Genomic DNA, 14,201 nt, shown 5'->3' with positions numbered 1-14,201 from the left:
ATATAGTTGCTTCTCCAAACAAGGACAATTTTCTTTTCAACCATAGTACCATTATCACACCTAACAAGATTAATAGTAATTCCCTAATACTATCTAATGCCCAGTCTGCTTGGAGTTTCCCCAGTTGTTCCTTAGAATATCTTTTGTAGATTTTCTTTTTAAACCAAGATGTAATCAGATATCATACCTTGTATTCAGTATGTCTCTAAGTGTCTCTTAATCTAAAATAGTTTGCAGCCCTCTCCTCCTCCACATTTTTAATGTCAGCTTTTGAAGAAACCAGACTAGCTGATTTGCAGCATGTTCTACGATTTGTCAGATTGTTTCTGTATGATATCATGTAGCTTGTTCTCGGATTCTTTGTATGTCCTGTAAACTGGACTTCAATGTAATGTTTATATGTTTTTGGAAAAATACTTCATGGGAGATGCTGTGTTTTCATACTGCATCACATTAAGAGGCACATAATATCTGATTGTTTCACTGTTTACACTGCCAGTTTAGATGCATGGGTTAAGGTGACAGCAAGATCTCTCTGTTGGTAAAGCTGTGTTTTTCTCTTTGCAGTTAGTGGTCTTTGGTCTTTGTTTATTATAAGCTGGGAAGCCTTTCTGCTCTGAGCCTAGTTATTATGAAAATAAATTTAAAATTTTCAGACCATCGTTTTTGACTCCGGAATATGGCACACCATGTTACTAAAACTGTTTGCAATTTCATTACAAAACACCACCTAGTGATGCTGGGTAGAATAAACTTTTTTTTTTTTTTAACACATAACCTGAACTGAAAGAAGTAAGGAAAATTCTCAGGGACCACAAAAATAAAAGGGAACTAAAAATGAGCAGTGAGTATGTGACTTAATGCTGTGGCAGTTCTGGGGCGCTTTTCTAGTTTCAGTAACTGAAAGACTTGCTTTTTTTTTTCCAGCCGCGCTGTGCGGCATGCAGGATCTTAGTTCCCCAACGAGGGATTGAACCCCGGCCCCCTACAGTGGAAGCGTGGAGTCTGAACCACTGGACCACCAGGGAAGTCCCTAAAAGACTTGGTCTTAATGCTCACGAGGGGTCCAAGAGACAACATTTTAGGCCTGTACAGAACAGAAGTAGAGGTGAGAATCCCGTATGAAAGCCAGGATCCTTAAAGGCGCATGTTCAGGGAAAGGAGGTGATCATAACAAATTCCATCCCCTAGTTCAAGGAAACAGAAATTTTCTGTCTCAGCCTAGTCTTTGACTAGAGGTGGGTGGAAATCTACCCTGAAAATTTAAGTATGAACCAAACTCACATGAATTTAAATTATTTTTGTCTGAGATCGCTAAGCTGAGAAATAAATACAAAAAATTATTCAGAAGACTTTATATATCCTTGCAGTAGCGGGCAGAAGCACATGAAAACTACTCTGTAGGAACAGGTCCACAATCCAAACCATACAGGATTCTTACAGATAAAGTCCTAGTGAAGACAGGCTGCTCTTTAAAAAATGACAAAAAGCACAAGAAAACAATTCATTTATGATGAAGAGAAGTCACAGATACAAGAGGCAGCAGCAGGAACTGAAAACTTCAGATAATAGAGCCACTGACTATATAAAATAAATGTATTTAAACTATTAAATACAGAGATTTGAGAAGAAAAGGAAAAAATGCTTTGGAAGAGACAGATTTGAAAAAAAAGAACTAACTAGAATATCTTAAGAAGTGAAGATTGTGGTCTTCTATTCAGCAGGTATTTATCTAGTACATACTATGGGCCAGGCACTGAATAAAATAGGAAGAAAAAGCTGTTCCATGGAGCTTATATTTTAGTGGGTGGGAAACAGACCAACATATATAAGCCTAATATGCCAGGTAGTCATAATTACCAAGAAGAATAAAACTTTTTAAGGGGTAACAGAGCAATGACGAAAGGTGATTATTGTTTTTGTTGTTGTTTGTTTTCCCTAGTGCATGTATTAGGGAAAATCTTTCTGAGATACGAAGCAAATAAGGGAGCAAGCCACATGGCTAACAGGAGAGAACAGGGAGACTAAACAGACTGGAAAGGGAGCGGTGGGAGGGTATTGGAAGATGCAAAGTCAGAAGATGGTGGGCCAAGTTGCGCAGGGCCTCACAGGCTACGATCAAACTTGCGGTGCTCCTCTGGCTACTGTCGCTGTATATGTAACAAACTAGCCACCCTGAGCATAGTAGCCTAAGAAGCTGTTTTATTATGCTTTTGGATTGATTCAAATTCGGCACAGCCTTGATGGCTCGTTTCTGCTTTACAGTGTCTGGGGCTGCAGCTGAAAAGCTGCAAAAGTGGGGAAGAGGTATTAGTTGGGGGCAGGAATCATCTGAAGGCTCATTGACTTACATGTCTGGTTCCAGGGCTAAGATGACTTAAAGAGTAGACCTGCCAACTGAAGTGTCTACATGTGACCTCTCCCTGAGGCTCTGCTTCTTCACACCATGGCAGCCTCAGGGAAGTTGTACTTCTCAGAAAGCAGCTCAGATCTCCAGACTTCAGCATTCCAGAGAATAAGACAAAACCTGCATTGCTTTTTGACCCAGTGGCAGAAGTCACCCAGCATCACTTCTGCTATATTCTACAGATGGAAACAGTCATGAACCCACCTAGATTCAAGAGAAGGGAACATAGATCCCCATCACCACCACCTCTTGGTGTGAGGACTTTCAAAGAATTTGGGGAGACAGTGTTTGTAAACCACCACAGTTGCCATTAAAGCATTTTGAGCAAAGATATGGTACCACTTAAATTTTAGAAAGAGCACTCTGATTTCTCTATGGAACATAGGCTGAGAAGGGCAGAAGCAGAGTTTTAAAAATTGCAATAGTCTGAGCAGGAGATGGCAATAGCTTGGACTAGAATAATAACATGAAAGTGGTGATAAGGGGTTGCATTTGAAATATATCTAAAAAGGAGTGCTTACAGAATTTACAGATGGAATGCGTGTAGGCTGTGAGAGGAACAAAGAAGGATTGCATAGAGTTTCATATGAGCAGTTGGTTAAATGGTGGTGTCATTCACTGTGGAGGGAAACACTAGAGGAAGACAAAGTTTTTATTCTGAGAGTTCATGAATTCAGTTTTGGACATAAGTTCATAGAATGCCTGTTAGACACCTAAATGAAGATATCATTTAGGCAGTTGAATATATATAAAAGAATTTTTAGAGGAGGGATAAGGTCTAAGAATATAAATTTGAGAATTAGCAAATAGGTGTTCTTTTAAGCAATAGGAATATATGAGATTATGTAGGGTAGGGAGTGGGTGCAGATAGAGGAAAGGCACACAGTTGAACCCAAGGGCATGCCTAGAGTTAGAACTAAGAATATGAGCAGACACTAGTGAAGGAGAGCAAGAGGAAATGATCATGAAGGCAAATACATGTGCAATTCCCGGGCGGCCTAGTGGTTAGGATTCCAGGCTTTGCTGTGGCATGAGCTCAGTCCCTGATTGGGGAACTGAGATCCCTCAAGGCCAAAAATGAAAAAGACATAGAGATGGCAACAGGTATGTGAAAAGGTGTTCAGCATCACTAATCATCAGGGAAATAACAAAACCACAGTGAGATGTTATCTCACACTTGTTATAATGGCTATTATCAAAAAGACAAGAAATTAGTATTGGTGAAGATGGGAAATGGGAATCCTGTGCACTGTTGGTGGTAAATTGGTGCAGTCATTTTGAAAAACAGTATGGAGTTTCCTAAAAAAAAAATTGAAACTGGAGCTACGGTATCATCCAGCAGTTCCACTTCTGGGTATTTATCTAAAGGAAACAAAAATACTAATTTGAAAAGATAATGCACCCTCATGTTTTTTGCAGTATTGTTTGCAGTAGTGAAGACATGGAAGCAACCTGAGTGTCCATCAGTGTATGAATAGGTAAACAAAATGTTATATGTGTATGTACACACACACACACACACAAAATGGAATTATTAGCCATAAAAAAGGAAATCTTGCCGTTTGTGACAACATGGATGGACCTTGCGGGCATTATGCTAAGTGAAGTAAGTCAGAAAGAAAAAGATCTCACTGATAATGTTGAATCTAAACAAAACAAAAATACCAACTCTTGGGTGCGGAGGACAGATTGGTGGTTGCCTGGTGGGGTGGGGAGGAATGAAACAAAAAATGAAGGGAGGGAATCAAAAGCTACAAACTTCCAGTTATAAAATAAGTCATGGAGATGTGACATATAGCATGGTGACTGTAGTTAATACTTTTTCTAAAAAGTGAAGTATAATTGATTCATAACACTGTGTTTCAGATGTCATGCAAAGTAATTCGGATTATTTTCCTTTATAGTTTATTATATGATATTGAATATAGTTCCTGTACTACACAGTAAATCCTTGTTGCTTACCTACTTTATGTATAACAGAACTATGTATATAGTTTTCAGACAAAATAAGCTTTGAGGCTATAATTAGAAGAACTTTTAAGAAAAATTGTATTGGCTTAGTTTTGGCTGCACTGGGTCTTTGTTGCTACACGAGGGCTTTCTCTGTTTGCTGTGAGCTTGGGCTACCCTGTGGTTGCAGTGTGAGGGCTTCTCACTGCAGTGACTTCTCTTGTTGCGGAGCACAGGCTCTAGAGTGCCTGGGTTCATTAGTTGTGGTGTGTGGGTTCAGTATTTGCAGCTGGCAGGCTCCAGAGCTGGCACTCGGTAGTTGTGGCACACAGGATTAGTTGCCCCAAGGCATGTGGAATATCCCTAGACCAGGGATCGAACCCATGTCCCCTGCATTGGCAGATGGATTCTTTACCGCTGGATGACCAGGGAAGTCCTAGTGGAACTTTTATGATACAAAAAATATAAATTGTAAAGGAGAAGATTGATAAAGGAAATTTTAAAAGACTGAAAAAGTCTTTATCTCATCTTTGTTTTTAAAAGATACTTTTTGGCAGGTATGGTGTTTTAGATTGTCAGATACTTTTTCTTTCAGTATTTTAAAGATGTTACTGTGTTCTCTTTTGCACTGTTTCCATCAAGAAATCTGATGTTATCCTTGTCTTTACATGTAAACATATCTTTTCCCCTCTCACTTTGGCTACTTTCAAGATTTTGTAGTAGTTCGATCTTTTTGTGTTTTGGCTGCACTGGGTCTTCGTTTCTGTGCGCAGGCTTCTCATTGTTGTGGCTTCTCTTATTGCAGTGCGTAGATGCTAATTGTGCCGGTTTTAGTTGTTACCATGCGGGGGTTTGGTTGCCCCAAGGTATGTGGAATCTTCCTGGAACAGGAATTGAACCTGTGTCCTCTGCATTGGCAAATTCTTAACCACTGGACCACCAGGGAAGTCTGTCTGTAGTAGTTTTGAGCAATTTGATTATGATGTCCCTTGGTGTGGGCCCTCCCCCCCACCCCATGTCTCTCATGTTTGGGGTTTGTTGAGGTTCTTGGATTTGTAGACCTATAGTGTTCATCATTTATTCATTTGCCATTATTTCTTCATATTTTTTTTTCTATGCACTTCATCTCTCTCCAGTCTTTGAGAGACTCCAGTTATCTGTATACCTGGCTGCTTCACGTTGTCCTCTAGTCTCCTGAGACATTTATTCTTTTACTTTTTCTCTTTGTTTAATTTTCAGTAATTTTTATTGCTATGTCTTCTGGTTCGCTAGTCTTTTTTTTTTTTTCCTTTAATAATCAAATCTGCTCTTATTATCATTCCTTGTATTTTTAAACATCTTTATTGAGATATATTTCACATACCATAAGATTCACCCATTTATATACAGTTCAGTGGTTTTAGTATAGTCAGAGTTGTGCAAATGTTACCACAGTCTAAGATTAGAACATTTTCATCACTCCAAACAGAACACGCCTACCCCTTAGCAGTCATTCTCTATTTTGCCCCTCTCCTCAGCTCTAGGCAACCACTGGCTACTTTGTTTCCATAGATCTGCCTTTTCATGTAAATGGAATCATACAATATAGGGCCTTTACTTAGGGTAGTGTTTTCAGGGTTCATCTATGTTGTAACATGTATCAGCACTTCATTCCTTTTTACAGCTATTATACAGTGTTTATACAGTGACTGTATATCATTGTATGAATATACCACATTTCGTTTATCATTTTCGTTTTTCATCAGTTAATGGATGTTTGGGTTGTTTCCACTTTTCAGCTATTATGAGTAATGCTGCTGTGAGCACTTGTGTCCAGATTTTTGTGTAGAGATGTTTTTGGTTCTCCTAGCAGTGGAATTGCTGTGTTATATGGTAACTCTATGTTTAACTTTGTGAGGAACTGCCAAGCCATTTCCCAAAGTGACTGTATCATTTTACATGCCTACCAGCAATGTGTGAAGATTCTACCCTCTCTACATGCCCAGTACTTCACCTGTCTCTTTTATGATCGCCATCTTTCTGCAGATCTTAACTTCTATGGTACTTTGTCCTTTTTGAAATGTAGCCGTCTTTGTCTTGCTATACCCTTACACCCTCATCTCCATCTCTTCAACTCAAGAGTCTGCCTGGCTCTTCTCATTTCCCACCCCTGGATCGTGTCCTAGAAATGCTCCTATGGCAGTAAACAAGTGAGTTACAGAGCTTATTTCATTTGTTTCCTGTCCCTCTGGGATCACTGTCCTTGGTAGGCTCATGTCTACTGTCTTGAAGACCTTGTTTCACGTGTTTTTTGTAGAGGATTTTTGTTGCAGGTGAGCGGGCATATCCGGCCTGTGTTAAACCATCTAGACTAGGAGTGGAAATCAGACCATTGGTTTTAACATCAACAAATTGATGCCTAAATGCTGAACTGGAGAGAGGATTACTAAATGAAATATTTTTTGCTGTGGAATTCTACATAGCAGTTAAATGAACTAGAGCTTCATATATTTACTTGGATAAATTAAGCATTAAAAAAGCAAAATGAAAAAGGATACATATAAGAGCTACTTTTAAAATTACACAAACTAAGGAATTCCCTGGTGGTCCAGTGGTTAGGACCCCACCCTTCCACTTAAGAGGACCTGGATTTGATTCCTCCTGAGGGAACTAAGATCCTAAACAAATAAAATATACAAAGTATACTATATATTTTCCCTGGTGGCTCAGAGGGTAAAGCGTCTGCCTACAATGCAGGAGACCCGGGTTTGATTCCTGGGTCAAGAGTATCCCCTGGAGAAGGAAATGGCAGCCCACTCCAGTACTCTTGCCTGGAAAATCCCATGGACTGAGAAGCCTGGTGGGCTGCAGTCCATGGGGTCGTGAGGAGTCGGACACGACTGAGCAACTTCACTTTCACTTTCTTTCATATATGTTATGTAATGATAACAGATCCATTACAATGGCTTTCTGAGGAGGGAGGAAGGGAGGGTAGAATGGTTTGGTGGGAAAGTTACACAGGGTGCTTCAACTGTATCTATAATGTTTGCATGCATGCTAAGTCACTGCAGTCATGTCTGACTCTTCCTGACCCCATGGACTCTAGTCTGCCAGCCTCCTCTGTCCATGGGATTCCCTAGGCAAGAATACTGGAGTGGGTTGCCATTTCCTCCTCCATATCCCTTCTCCAGGGGATCTTCCCAACCCAGGAATTGAACCAAGGTCTCCTGCATTTCGGGTGGATTCTTTACCAACTGAGCTATCAGGGAAGCCCAATCTATAATATTTAGTTCACTAAAAATAACTTTAATGTGATTAAATGAGGGAATACATATACAGGGCCTTATATATTGCCTGCTAAATAGCAGTCGACTCAGTAGATATTAATTCGTTTTGCTCACCTCTATCCCTCCATCCTCTTCCACCTCAGGATCTTCTAAAAGTCTTCACTGCACCCCTGTATTTTGATTTGGGGGTAACAGTGAGTTGAAAACTTGACAAGCATGACTCTAAAGCTGTGTCACCATCTGGCCATTCTTAGGTTTTTGCAACAGTTAGCAATGAATTTAAAGCTGGACATTTTTCTGCTGTAATTGTTGCACACAGGTACTCTCCTTTCATTTGTTGACGTGTCATGCTTTCCTAGTTTTCCCTTAGCTCTACTTAGTTTCCTCTGACCAACCAATCCTTAAATGTAGGTATTGCCCAAGGCTCTATCCTTGGCTCTTCTTCTGACTGTATATTCAGTTTCATTCATCCCCATACATTATTTCAGTTATCTTCTTTATCTGTTCAAATATTTATCTCCAGCTCTGGCCTGAACTCTGGTGCTGTTGTTTGTGTGTCTCATATTCACTTGTTTATTGGATATCTCCACCTTGATTTCATTACAGCATTTCTGACAGAGCTGTCTATCCATTTGGATATTTTCAGTGTTCAGTTCAGTTCAGTCGTGTCCAGCTCTTTGCGACCCCATGAATCACAGCATGCCAGGCCTCCCTGTCCATCAGAAAATCCAGTTCATACTGGCTTAAACGTTAAAGGAATTTACTGGTCTGTGTAACGGGACTAGCTTCGGAGTAGTTTGCTTTGGTGGCACAGCTATGTAATTAGCTCTCCTCTCAATGTTCTACAGCGCACAGCATCTGCTTTATCTGCAAACTGCCTTCCCTCATGACCAAGACGGCTGCCAGTAGCAGCATGCCAGCACTACCTATTTTCTCATTTGGGGCTTCCCTGGTGCCTCAGAAGGTAAAGAATCCGCCTGCAGTGCAGCAGACCCAGGTTCAATCCCTGTCTTGGGAATAGCCCTTATACAAGGGAATGGCTAAATTTTCTCATTGAGAGGAAGATAATAGAATTGATAGAACTTAGTGACTTAGATTAAGAGTCTGGAAAAGTTAAAGATGATTTCCAGGCTTCTAGCTTTTGCCTCTGAATTGAATTCAGTATGAGGAAGAAAAAGCAGGATATAGCAAAGGCAGAGATAATGAGTTTTTGTAACATCTAAGTACTTTAGTTACATACACATCTTGTCTCCTGTCAGAATGAAATTGTTAAGGACAGTAACCTGGTCTTTTTTTCACCTTTTCTTCTAGTACCTAACCCAGAACTTGGTACATTGTATATGTTTCATGTCTGGGGGGATGGATGGGTTGGATGCATGTGCAAATGCATGAGTCCACAACACCGCTTCTTAAGATTATTTTGCTCCGAGCAGGGAGATGTACTGTATAATAGATTTTTTTTTTTGACAGGGTGGGGAGGAATAGCTGTAAAATACATAATAGATTTTTTTTTTTTTTTAGGATTTTTTAGTGTAGATGATTTTGTTTTCAGTTTTACTTATTTGTATTTGACTGTGCCAGCTCTTTGTTGCTCTGTGGGCTTTTGTCTAGTTGTGGAGAGCAGGGGCTACACTGTAGTTGCAGTGCCCGTGGCATGTGGGATCTTCCCAAACCAGGGATCAAACCCATGTCTCCTACATTGGCAGGCAGATTCTTTACCATTGAGCCACCAGGGAAGCCCTATAGTAGATTTTTGAAGTGAGCTAGACATGCGTTGCAATTCTAGATTCACTGTCTAAAGCTTTGCAGTCTTAGGATACTTGATTTGACACTTTTTCACCTCTAAAGTAGAGACAATACCACTTAGTAACTTGTTGAGGAGATTTAAATAAGGAAGCATGATAAAGTATCTAGTAACATGTTTGGCTTTTAAGTAGGTACTTAAGAGATATGGTTATTATTTGAAGCCTGGAAAAAGCAGAAAAGTTTGATTAGGTGTTAAATGACAACATACAACATTTCATTTTACAGAATTTTTGTTTTTCTTTTTGGAGAGGAATTTATGTGTGACCAGCTTAACATTGGAGCAGGAAATGGCAACCCACTCCATTATTCATGCCTGGAGAATCCCATGGACAAAGGAGCCTGGTATGCTACAGTCCATGGGGTTGCAAAGAGTGGAACACAACTGAAGCAACTTAGCGCTAACTCAGCTTACATTGAATATTATTTTTACAGCTTTATTGGTGTATAAGTGTATGATTCAGCAATTTTTAAAAAATAAATGTACAGAGTTCTGTGGCTATAACTACAATCTAGCTTTAGAACATTTTCATCACCCTGAAGATATCATTCATGGCCTTTTTTAATCTGTTTCTACTAAATTGGATTTTTTTTCCTTGTTGTGGCAAGCTATACATAACATAAAATTTACTGTTTTTACCTTTTTTTAATATTTATTTTTATCTATTTAATTTATTTATTTGACTGCACCAGGTGTTAGTAGTGGCATGTGGGATCTAGTTCCCTGACGAGGGATCAGACCTGAGCCCCCTGCATTGCAAGCACAGAGTCTTAGCCTCTGGACCTCAGGGAAGTCCCTAGTTTAACCATTTTTAAATGTTGAATTCAGTTTTTATTACTTTCACAGTGTTGTGCAGCCATCACTACTGTCCATTTAAGAACTTTTTCTTCATCCCAGAGACACTGTTCCCATTAAATAGTAACTTCTCACTACCTTCTCTCCACCCCAAGTCACTGATAGCCTCTATTCTGCTTTATCTCCATGAATATGCCTTGCTAAATCACTTCAGTCATGTCTGACTCTTCTCAACCCTATGGGCTGTAGCCCACCAGGTTTCTCTTATCCATGGGATTCTCCAGGGAAGAATACTGGAGTGGGTTGCCATGCCCCTCCTCCAGGGGGAATATGCCTTACGTAACTCATATAAGTGGAACCGTAAAATACTTCTCCTTCTCTGTCTGGCTGACTTCATTTAGTCTGGTTGTTTTAAAGAGTCATCCATATCTCATTGGATTTTGAGGCAGGTATGGCTGTGAGTATATAAAGTTGGGTCAGTAAAGTCAAGAGTGGGCAAGGAAAATTTAATCAGAGTTGTCAAGCCATCTGTTGGGAAAGATTGCTTACCTCAGACATTCAAATACCTGGTTCTGGTTTCTCACAACTTGCAGTGTACCCATTTATATCATTATAACAAAGGTGAAATTATTTGAACTGATTACTTACTTGTATAACTATCAGTTGAAGAAGCCAAGCTAATGATGGCATCCCAATTTCCAGCCAGCACCAGGTTGTTGAATTTTGTCATTTTGTCATTCCCTCAGTGCTCGTAAAGATAATTTATCTCAAAACAGTATGCTGTATTAACACACATTCGTATATTTTGCTGTGTACTTTTCTGAAGTACTCTTTTCACCTAGGTGTATAATTAGTTGTTTTTTACCTTTTGCAATTCCTCATGGTATTCTCAATCATACTCTCACTGTGAGGTGTTGATCAAGTTACTCAGGACATTGTTACTGTGGAATTAGGGCTTAACTTTTTGGTGTTCATTCAACTTTCCAGTCAGTCTATCTGGGGGTATTTTTCTGAAGAGGTAAACCACTTCAGAAATAACACATGTCAAAGTAAATCTTTGGGGAACCTGCAGCTAATGAGTGTTTCTATATGCTATAATATGTTTCATATCTGAAGCTGTTTAAAGAAAATTAAGAGGATATGGAGAAATTGGAGCCCTTGCACTCTGCTGGTGGTAATGTGAAATGGTGCAGCCACTTTGGAAAAACAGCCTAACAATTCTTCAAAATGTTAAAAAGAGATTTACCATAGGACCCAGTAATTCTACTTGTTGGTATACATTCAAGAGAATTGAAGACATGTCGGTACAGAAACGTGTGTACAGAAGTTCATAACAGTATTCATAATAGTAAAAAGTAGGGGACTTCCCTAGTGAGCCAGTGGTTAAGACTCCGTGCTTCCACCATGGGGGGCATGAGTTCTATCTCGGGTCAGGGAATTAGGATCCTGCATGCTGCACAGAACGGCTGAGAAAATTAAAACATGGAGGAAAGACCCAAATGTCTATCAATTGATAAATGAATAAACAAAATATATATCCATACAATGAAATGTCATTAGACCATAAAAAATATGAAGCAATGATATATGCTACATGAATGAACCTTAAAAACATACTGGTAAGTGAAAGAAGTCAGTTAGACTACATATTGTGTAATTCCATGTATATAAAAGTCCAAAATAGGCAAATTTAGAGATAAATTCAATTAGGTATAGAGGTAAAGGGGGAAGAGAGTGACTGCTAATAGGTATGGGGTTTTTTTTTAAGGAGGAGATAATGAAAATATTCTAATACTGATTGTGGTGATCATTGCACAACTCTGTGGGTGTACTAAAAACCACTTAATTATACACTTTAAATAGGTGAACTGTATGAAATGTGAATTATATCTCAACAAGGCTGTTCTTTGAAAAAGGGAAGAGTTAAAAAACATTACTTGAAAATTCAGAGGTCTGAGTTCTGACTTCTCTCTGTTCTCCAAAAGTTCTGTTTCCTTTTGTTGGAAATTCTTTTGTTGGTTACTCTTTTTCCTTATTATAATTAGAAGAGTTATATTTTACTCTGCACTACAGGAAGGAAGATGCTGCAGGCACATACATACTTTTCTTTGTAAGAGCACCAGTTAACACTGGTAATCTGCTCTGTCCTACTACTTGAGTCTGTGAATTATCAAGCTGAATCTTGTATCTTATGTGTGAAAGTTCTATCCTGAGGGCATAGAAATTAAATTTTACTGAACGCTTTTCTGAGTACCCACTCTTACAGATGAAAGTTGAGATTTGGGAAGGTAAAGTCACTTGTCAAATGTCCGACCTGTAAAAGTCAAGAGCAGTTAGAACCTATGTTTTGATGCCTCAAAAGATTTTCTTTCCAGTGACACATTGCTGTTTCCTACCAGCAAGGTAACCCTGGATTTGCAAGTGTTGGAGAAATTTTGCAGCTAGATTTTGTTAGTGTAACAAATCAAAATGAGAAGGAAAAATGATAATTAGCTTGCCTGTAATTTTGCTGTGAGAGTAAAGAACATAGTACCTTTTACCTTCCTATGTGCCTGAGTTCTTTGCTGAACAAAGTATCTTAAGATACTGAATCTGTATAGAATTGAGGGCAGATAACAGTGGGCCCCTCTGACCCTTGCTATATCCAGACAACTGAGGATTTCTGTTAGATGCCCTTTGTCTAATTAATCTTTCTCATATTTCTCCATCAGTAAGATAGGCCAGTTAAAGATATGCATGGGTGACCTGAGGAACCTCCCATTCATAAAAGAGTCTTTTCTAGGAGAAGAATTTGGCATGAGAGTTAAAACCAAAGCATCTGACTTTGAGCATGCATATACAAAAGGCCAGTCACAAAAGGATGTTTACTTTTTTGAGAGATGTAGGTTCTTAATGGATTATCTCAGTGAGTATGGTCTTTGGTTTCAGACATCTGCACAGTAAGAACCTCGATGACTGGAAGGCATTTGGAGGTTTATTTTCACTGCTGAGCTTGAGATGATGCCTCCTTTAATACAGATCATCTAGGAAGTTATAAGGTAGAATGTTAGCTCAGTTAACTTTGACCTTCCGTTTATATGCCTGTGATTCTTCTTTCCTGTGGACTGTTTAAGGGACTTTATTCTGATTACACTCGAATGTTTCTTTCCATAGGATGGATAGAATGACAGAGGATGCTCTTCGCCTGAATCTGTTGAAGCGGAGCTTGGACCCAGCTGATGAGCGAGATGATGTCCTGGCTAAACGACTCAAAATGGAAGGGCATGAGGCCATGGAACGTCTGAAAATGTTGGCACTGCTCAAACGAAAGGATTTGGCAAATCTTGAGGTGCCACATGAGTTACCCACTAAACAAGATGGCAGTGGAGTCAAGGGCTATGAAGAGAAGCTTAATGGGAATCTCAGGCCTCATGGAGACAACAGGACTGCTGGAAGGCCAGGCAAAGAAAACATCAATGATGAACCTGTAGATATGAGTGCCAGACGGAGGTATGGCTTGATTCAGCTGCCTCCATAGTTAAGGTCTTCTCATAAACTAAGCCTATGGAAAAGTAATGAATTCCAATGAGAGGAAGGGGTTTTTCTTCCTAAAGCTTCTTGAATGAAGGTGTATCTGTGCCATCTAGCTTGACCATGAATTCCTCTTATTTCCGAATGAAAATAAGTGCCTCTAAAAATTATTATCCTTAAGATAAAGTAGCCATTGCTGGATCAAGGAGGCAGGAAGAGTTGGTACCCCAACTAGAAGTGAGTTAATATACTTTCAGTCTAATTTTAGGCCGTTTTAGGAGGCAAAAACAGTCATTTCTTCAGATCGTCCCGGGAATTTTGAGATATGTTTATTATGGATACCCAGCTTTTATTACCTCCAAGAGTATGGGCCTCTCTTTTCTTGTGTGTTCTGTCTTCTTCATGTGCTAATCATCTGCATTTTTACTTCATTTGTGCCACATTCCCCGAACCCCAAACATGCATGCAC

At 39.4% G+C, this 14,201-nt stretch overlaps 1 protein-coding gene across 15 annotated transcripts in view; it reads left to right on the top strand.

Moving 5' to 3' along the window:
• Nucleotides 1–14,201, top strand: part of GATAD2B (GATA zinc finger domain containing 2B) — a 79,595-nt gene that overhangs the window by 50,552 nt on the left and 14,842 nt on the right. For 7 of the 15 annotated variants that reach the window (XM_027975481.3, XM_012182034.5, XM_004002535.6 and 4 more), the window contains one exon: nucleotides 13,376–13,711. In XM_027975481.3, the coding sequence (XP_027831282.1) occupies nucleotides 13,377–13,711 (335 nt within the window). In that variant the 5' untranslated portion in view covers nucleotide 13,376. Of the gene's footprint in view, nucleotides 1–927; nucleotides 1,109–3,826; nucleotides 3,886–13,150; nucleotides 13,261–13,375; nucleotides 13,712–14,201 lie in introns of all 15 variants that reach the window. The other 8 variants (XM_042254374.2, XM_042254364.2, XM_042254370.2 and 5 more) reach the window with 5 other exon arrangements.

Source organism: Ovis aries, chromosome 1, assembly GCF_016772045.2.
Source record: "Ovis aries strain OAR_USU_Benz2616 breed Rambouillet chromosome 1, ARS-UI_Ramb_v3.0, whole genome shotgun sequence".
Taxonomy (NCBI): domain Eukaryota; kingdom Metazoa; phylum Chordata; class Mammalia; order Artiodactyla; family Bovidae; genus Ovis; species Ovis aries.
This window is presented reverse-complemented; position numbering and strand designations above follow the sequence as displayed.